This window comes from Mercenaria mercenaria, unplaced genomic scaffold (assembly GCF_021730395.1).
Source record: "Mercenaria mercenaria strain notata unplaced genomic scaffold, MADL_Memer_1 contig_5098, whole genome shotgun sequence".
NCBI classification, from domain to species: Eukaryota; Metazoa; Mollusca; class Bivalvia; order Venerida; family Veneridae; genus Mercenaria; species Mercenaria mercenaria.
The window spans coordinates 32214-40332 of NW_026463383.1; the positions used below are offsets into that span (position 1 = coordinate 32214).

Genomic DNA, 8119 nt, shown 5'->3' on the forward strand with positions numbered 1-8119 from the left:
AAGAAAATAATTTATTCCAGCAATTTTTTTTTCAAATTTGCATTATATCAATACTCTGATAGCTACATGTAACACAAACATCATAAGAAATATAATAATGCTATGGACTTGAGAAAAAGTTTTATCACGAAGTAATTAAATATAAGTATCTTCCAACCATTATTTTATCTATGTTATGTGCATGTCATGTCTATTGCATTTGTCACATGAATCGTTTTTCATTTATATTATACTATGCATTTGTTTGTACAGACAAAAATAAAAGGATCTTCTTATAGATTAAAATAATTTATTGAGCATTACACTCACATTCATTTCCCAGTGTTAGTATATTTTCTGGTTCAGTTAAAAAAAATTCTGTTAGGTTTCATGCTAAGCTTCCAAATAATTTCTTAGAGATTTTACCATAAAACAATATAGAGATACAAAAATTATTCAGAGCGGCTGACAGAAATATTACAAGAGTGTAAACAACTAGACCGTTTGACAACACAGGAACCGAATAACACTTAACCGCTGACGAACATTTCTTTAAAAACCTTGGAAACTCAATATTATACCTCAGTTACGAATTCAAGGTAAACAATCATTTTGTTTATATAAAAGAACGTTAAAGAGTAGGCCCTCAGTATATGATGTGCATAAAGATTTTAAGTACACAGAATTATCATTCGTACGCAAATATTTAGCATTTGCCAAGTTAGAAGAGCAAAAACTAGATCAAAATCATTGACAAAAATAAAAACATAGATTTCCTGGTCTCATGATCTCAAACCTTATACTACTCCAAGTAAGGAGAATAGTGAGTGTAAAGTGACGATGGGGCGGGTCCAAGCATAGTACTACTATCAATAAACATATAAATTATAACACGAAGCGGACAAAAAACATGTTGGAAAAGCTGACATCGCCTGGGAACGGTCAAGAACCTATTTTTTCCGCGTTGATTAAACGCGTTTCTGTCATACATACATTGCCTCTATTCTGTTTTAGTTATACAAGACAGTGTAAATTAAAATAGATTCCCACTGAGGAAAGCTCTACAATAAGTGTCAAAATACCAGAATATATAAAATAAAACATATAGATATGGTCACACATGTATTCGACAACATGTATGAAGTCAGTGAACTAAGAACTTGAAACAGCACGACTAAACAAGCTGCAAGACAGTATTCCACGTCCTCCATCTGTTCTGTAGGAGGTAATAGAATAGTATCACAGAGTGACATCACAACATCAAAATGGAAACACCGTGACTGATTGTAGTGCGGTCAATCTGCAAACATGTACTATGCTTTACGATTATAACATTATATCTTTTTCCAATGTATTTATTAACAGATTTTACAACAATTTGATTAAAATAAGCATTATATTAATTTTCAGACGATTAAACGCTATATCCTATTTGTATACGAGGTGTGTTAGATAATGTTTCGGAACAGTTTTAAAGTCTGCATTGGATTCTGTTAGAAATTCGGACGGTCTCTGGATGACGAAATTAAAAACTTGTATGTTACATATAAAAGTTCATACTATATTCACACTTGAATATCCAATTAATTATTTTCATATTCGGGCTGTGGCATTTTGTTCGCACTGTCACACATATGTCGTTCTTTCACTGAAATAAACACATTTTCTCTGTAATAAAGAAGATAAAAGAGAAAGGGTGCTGACGTAATTTGAAGTTATCATAACTATAACTAGAACGAATGTACTGTAGAAGATACCACTTGTTTTTAGTTCACATTTTAAACTCGGAATGAAATTGGTACTTTTGGTATTTTTCAGATTCATATTTTAAGCATCAAATCTATATGTCTAATACTTCCGAATGGAGTTTAAAATCCTCAAAGCCTATTGTTTAGAATAAATAAAAGTTTCCTTACGAATACGGTGTAGTTTCTCTGTCCTGTATCTTCTGAATCAGTTCATCTAACGTTGTTTTACATGCTGAACAACGCTTCTTTGACGCAATGCAGTTAACATTGACATGAAAAACACCATACAATATTTTATAGTTTCTTTTTGGATTGTCTCGATAACTCACATCTTCTGGATCTTTACTACGCCCATGATCTTCTGTTTTCTTGTTTCTATGAAGCAGCAGAACAAGAGTTCGTTGCAAGTCATATTCTAAAAGGTATAAAAATTGTACATTTCTGAATATTTTTAACAGTTCATAAGCTGAGGCAGTGTGCCATTAACAAGGTTTTACATTTTGCCAAGGAAAAAAGTAACAGCTATACAATCCAACCTGCTTAAGCCATTTGAGCAGGATTGCAAAATCGCGGGTTAATCAATAAAAAAGAGCTAAAATACTTCAAATACTTAAATTGAGGTTGAACAGGAATAAGTAGGGCAAAACATGCGGTGTTTTCACATGTTGATTAACTAAACTACAAGGAAGCATCTTTATTGACTGCAAGAACAATGCCTCTGTTTACGTAACTTTAAATCGAGTTGTATTAAAGAGATATGATTTCAGGGTTACGTATAAAGCTAACATGCCATATACTTTATACTTCTTTTGCAAATTAAAGAAATTTTCTGAAGATTTTTGACGGGTTTAACGTCTCACTGACACAATTATAGGTCATATGGCGACTTTCAAGCTTTGATGGTGGAGGAAGACCCCAGGTGCACGTCCGTGCATTATTTCATCACGAGCGGGCACCTGGGTAGAACCATCGACCTTCTGTAAACCAGCTGGATGTCTTCCTTACATGAAGAATTCAACACCCCGAGTGAGGCTCAAACCCATATCGACGAGGGGCTGTCCGAAGGTTTTACCTATTTCCGTTCAAGTATAAACAAGAAATATCTTTAAAAATGATGGTCGGCGAATTGTAATAAGGAAAGAAGTTTATGAATTTTTCATCTAACATTCATCTTTCATCTAACATTTTTCAAATTGCAAAACTAAACACCGCACTTTAACAATTCAAATGGTTCTCTTTTAATTTTTCGCAAAGATTTCTAAGGTTGCAATTTTGTTTCGTTTATCCTTAGACGAATAATTACAGCAGTAGTTTGATGAAGATTCATGAAGCGGTTCATGAGAAGAGGTCATTAAACGTGTTTATATTTTTAGCTAAATTGGTCCCTATCCCCATTTGTAACAAAATAGCAGGAGACCTTACGATATTGTTACACATCGAGTTTGATAAAAATCCATTACATTTTAGTGGTTAATGCGAAGAAAGGCATATCTACTTTTAGCTACAGTGGTCCCTAATAGGGCCCAAGTTCCTATATAAATAAATTTGGAAGAGGACCTTATAATGATGCTCCAGACCAAGTATGACAAAGATGCACCAAGCTGTTCATGAGACGCTGTATAAAGGCATTTCTAGTTTTAGATCTAGCAGCCCCTAAAAGTGGTCAAATGTCCCAGCTGAACAAAGTTGGCTGCGGGCCTAATAAAGATGCTACAAATCAAGTTTGATTAGAATACATGAGAAAAGATCAATTAAAGGATTTTTTTATTTATTATTTATATTTATTTCTAAATAGGCCAACTGATCCCGCTTTAACAAATGCATATTCGCTATTCATGAATCTTTGGACAATGACGTCACACCTATAAAAACGTGAAGGTCAAGCAAAACATACAATTGTAATTATTTCAATATTTCTGTTTCATAAGCAAAGTTTGACCGTAGTCATATCACATAGATAAACTGTATGCAGCGTACCTTCATTTCAGTGTAATGAGATTCAGTCATTATATAGCACATATATAATGAAACAGATTTCAACTGAGTTCAATATTTGCATACCATACTAAAGAAAAATATTCATATATAATAAATCAGTTAAATAATTTATAACAAATATATCAAAGCAAACAAGTACTCATTTTAATATGCAATCTGAATAAGTCACAAAGCAAGAAACCTTTTCATATACAGACGACAATTGTAACAAGGAAAATCTTTTAAAAAGCACTTCTCTACATAAAAGACTCTTATCACAACCTTATTCATGTGTTACGCAGACCGTATTCAGCTCTTTCTTTAATTTGATATATGCTGGTATTTGAACAGGTTTTTATCTTATTTATTAAACTTACTTATCATTTTGAGATATATCAATATTCTTGCTAAATATACTGAGCCAAAGTTAGCTTTGAAACTGTGAACAGTGTCGTTTAGGATAAACGCTTTGTCTACATTTCACTCAGCGAAGCACAATCAACAGAGTGAAAGAAATTGACACTCTCTTCCAATCAGACAGAGTGTTGCATAAATCTTTCATTTTGATAAATTATCTATAACGCGTTATCAAGTAGTTTGATTTGCATACTGAAGTCACGTGGCATAAGTAACAAAAAAGAATTTAGACGGCGTCGCCGAAAAACATTAAAACATAGCCAAAGAAATGCCCGCATAATTATATTTTTAGTAATTTGAATGATAAAATGTTGTTTATACCGCCTAATTGTTCACAGATTCCACATATGTCTCCTTCCTCACGGGTTGAAAAATATCTTGCGCATAATATGAGTGGACGTATTTTTTGTTCTTCTTCTGACGTTTCAAGAGATGTGAATGTTATTTTCTTTTTGTGTAGGAACTTCGTTAAAGCTCTCAAATCTTCATCGTAAAACGGAATCTTCTTAATTATATTTACAGATATTCTCTGAAAGTATATCGTGAAAACATAACAGAGGTAAATATGTATACAATACATCTGCCTTAGCATATAAGAAATATCATGATTTCGTCGGAAAACATCATCCGTACTGAGTTGCCCTGACATCTTTTATGTACAAACACAGAATCTAAAATTTTCGAAGATATAAATAGTTATGTACTAATCTGGTATTTTAAGCAAATATTTCTCAGCTTACCTTCCTTGTACTGTCAACATGGAGGACATAATATAATAGATTTTTTTTCTCACCAAAGACATGTATGATACTATATTTTCAGGGACTGTTGAAAACAATAACAACAACAATTAAAAAAAATAAGTGAAGCATGATAAGAAGTGAAGTACCTAGCATTTCTGCATGTAAATGGTGAAGTATTTATGAAAAACGTGAACCAGCACATTATTAACGGGAAAAATGCTAGTAGGCGGGGGCCAATAAGGTCTACCATGTACCCTCTTTTACTTTTTTCGTAAGTACTAAATTGATTGTCAGGACCAACTCTTTCAAAATAAAAAATGTTTTCATGAAAAACCTATTTTGAACGATATCATTTCACTGTTTCCATGGCAGCCGTTCAGTATTTGGAAAGGACAACCATACAAACAGTCATATTTTGGTCAGTTTTGGAGACAAAACAATAAAAATGGTGTCAAAATAGAGCTAAGACATTGGCCTTTAAAAAGCAGCAATTTTATGTTAATCAACTTATTAGCATAGTCATTAATATAAATGGGGATGTAAAAAAATGACAAAATTTAAATGATCGAACAGCTTTGAGCCGGTCTTAAAGTCACTCAATATCATTTGAAAATGTAGTTAAAACAACTTTTTGAAGGAGGAATCTGTACGAGTCTTCCATTTTGTGTCCGCTCTTTATCTCCTAGACCCAATGAAGTATTTTATTATGACTTGGTGATAATATAACTCTTACCAGGACGATATGCAGAACTCAAAATTCATCCATGCCAGATCAAAGACAAATGTTTGAGCCTTCAATTTCATGTCACCTTCTTTTCTGCTAAACCACCGGAATGATTTTCTTAAAACATTGGTCAAATGTTTACGTAATTCAGATGGTTTGCCCAAACCCATGAGTCAGACATTTAGGCCCAAGGTCAAGGTCAATATAAAATATACTTAGCAACGTCAATGCTTCATCCAATACCATCAACCCTTTCAAAATCCATAACAGTGGCAGAGATATAGGTGTCTTTTAGCCTTCTTAATTTCAAAGGACAGTGAGAAAAGACTTAATATAATTAAAGGACACGAATAAATATTTTCTGTCGCAACCGTGTTACTTGCTTTTACTTTCCTTGAAAAAACATTCATTCGATCATGGTTGATTCAAATATTATATTCTGTTGTTTTCTTCTGGGATAAAACAAAGCACTTTTTGCTCTGCAAAGTTTGCATGTCAGCTCGTAATGCTGATATTGAAAGATATGCAATGTTTATAAGTCACTAAAATTGTTTATCCTGAGAAAGTATCCTTCAATGCACAAGATTCCCTTCAAGTGTAAAATGGGACTGTTAGTGATAACTAGTTCTAACTTGTCACCATATTGAGTGCACCTGCCTCCGAAATATAAACAACATTTGCATGTTTAGATCCATGGCTTTTTTCAGGTTAACACTACCTAATTTTAACACGTTACAGCATATAAATCATTCAGCTGTATTTAAAGTTTGTCTAATCTATCGCTTTTAAATGATTAAACAAAATATATAGCGTTGTTTTTCAGAGATGAAGTTTACACATAACATGTAGACGAAATGACAAATTTCCTGTAAGTATGATTTTAAGAAATATCTATCTATATAAAACAAAAAATGAAAATGATGGGTCCACCTGGTGCCCAAATGAGTTCATTTGTTTTGCACATATGTTCATTTAGTTGATATTTATACCGTTTATTTACTTCTGTACAGTCCGACGGCGGAAAATTTCTTTCAGTGTTTGAGATTATTGGATCATATGCATTGCTTATAATTAAAATATATCATATACAAAGGAACATTTAAAGACAAAGGATGCGTATTTTCGTAGAATTATTCCAGATTGTTTTTGAATAGTGACCGAAAACTTAACTGTACGCTGTTCCGAATGTGTCGCTAAAGTTTAAACAGTTTTGACCTAACGGAGCTCTGTTACATCAAATAAATGTTATTTTGCCAATAACGGATTTCACTTAGGGGTTTTAGCATGCCTGCAAATTAAGCCTGACAACAGACCACAGCAAATGACACATTGTGCGATCTCCACTGAAGCTGTTGATAAACTTAAATGTATCAAAACTTTGCTAGACCCCTCGTCCGAGTTATATGGTAGAGTACCTTTCTGAACATTTTGCGGACAGTTTAGTTCACCTTACGATTTCCACAAGCCTGTTGGATAGCTTCTACACATGTAATATATTCTTCATCGTAAATAGAGTTTCGGATGCATGTGTTTAGGTGAAGCAATCCGGGCACTCGACATCGACCTAAAAGGCCCTACAACATAATTAATTGCATTCTAGGATCCAGAATTATTTGATGGGGTGGGGAAGGGGGGAAAACAGCTTAGAACGAAGGCATCAGCAGCGAGACGCATAGTTCTATTCGGGAGTAGATACAGAAGGGCACCCTCCGCTCGTGTTGAGTGGGAGGTCAAATGGTCTCTCCCTGGAAAGTTTTGAAATACCGGTGCAAAATGGTGGCCCATCATTTTAGGGGTGGGTGGGGTAGGGTGTTCTTCCCCTGGAATGTTTTGAAATATCAGTACGAAACTCTGGTTTCTGGTACATTTTAAATAAAAACAGGTACAGGAGTGGGTACTTTATAAGTATTTTCTTCTAGTACGGTTGGGAAACGCTTTTTTGTGTGTCATTGATCCTTTAGAATTTCCTTAGAAAAACATCTTTACAACTTTATTAATTTCTTTTTGATCCCCGCGCATTTCTCATATTGTTTCGGCGATCTCAGTTTTACATAATAATTTTATTGTCAAAATGGCATAGGCCTTAAACTAGATGTCTTTCTATACAGGATAAACAAAAGAAGTTCAGATTATAGATATCCAAGAATGGATTCAAATAGCAAAAAATCTTCGAGATTTCTCAGAAAGAGGTAACAAGACCAGGAATATACCTCAGCCAACCCGTTATCATACTTCGTCGTACAAACATTTCCCATGGTGATGTCTTAGAATCTGTAATAAATACAGAATTTTATACTTAAACGTGATGATTGTTAAATCTAATGGCATAAAGTCACATACTGTATACGAAACTGATGTTTTGTAGATATCGATCTACTGTATTTAGCAATATGTAACTGCTGTATTTGTAAAGTTTTCTTCTTTGTAAGGGTTGTTCTTTATAAAATGCAATATTTACTAAATTTTCCGATCAGTACAACAGTAAAATTGGATCAAACTTTCTCCCATAATCCGAATTTGTTTGCGCAACT

General features: G+C 33.6%; 1 protein-coding gene across 1 annotated transcript; it reads right to left on the bottom strand.

Moving 5' to 3' along the window:
* Positions 1-1088: 1088 nt before the first annotated feature.
* Positions 1089-7860, bottom strand: LOC123555264 (uncharacterized). Its single transcript, XM_053535804.1, has 4 exons — positions 7799-7860; positions 4443-4650; positions 1896-2142; positions 1089-1627 (listed from the first exon to the last, which is right to left on the bottom strand). Exons 1-4 carry the CDS (start codon positions 7841-7843, stop codon positions 1606-1608), a joined length of 522 nt encoding a protein of 173 aa, XP_053391779.1. The 5' UTR covers positions 7844-7860; the 3' UTR covers positions 1089-1605.
* Between the last annotated feature and the right edge of the window lie 259 nt (positions 7861-8119).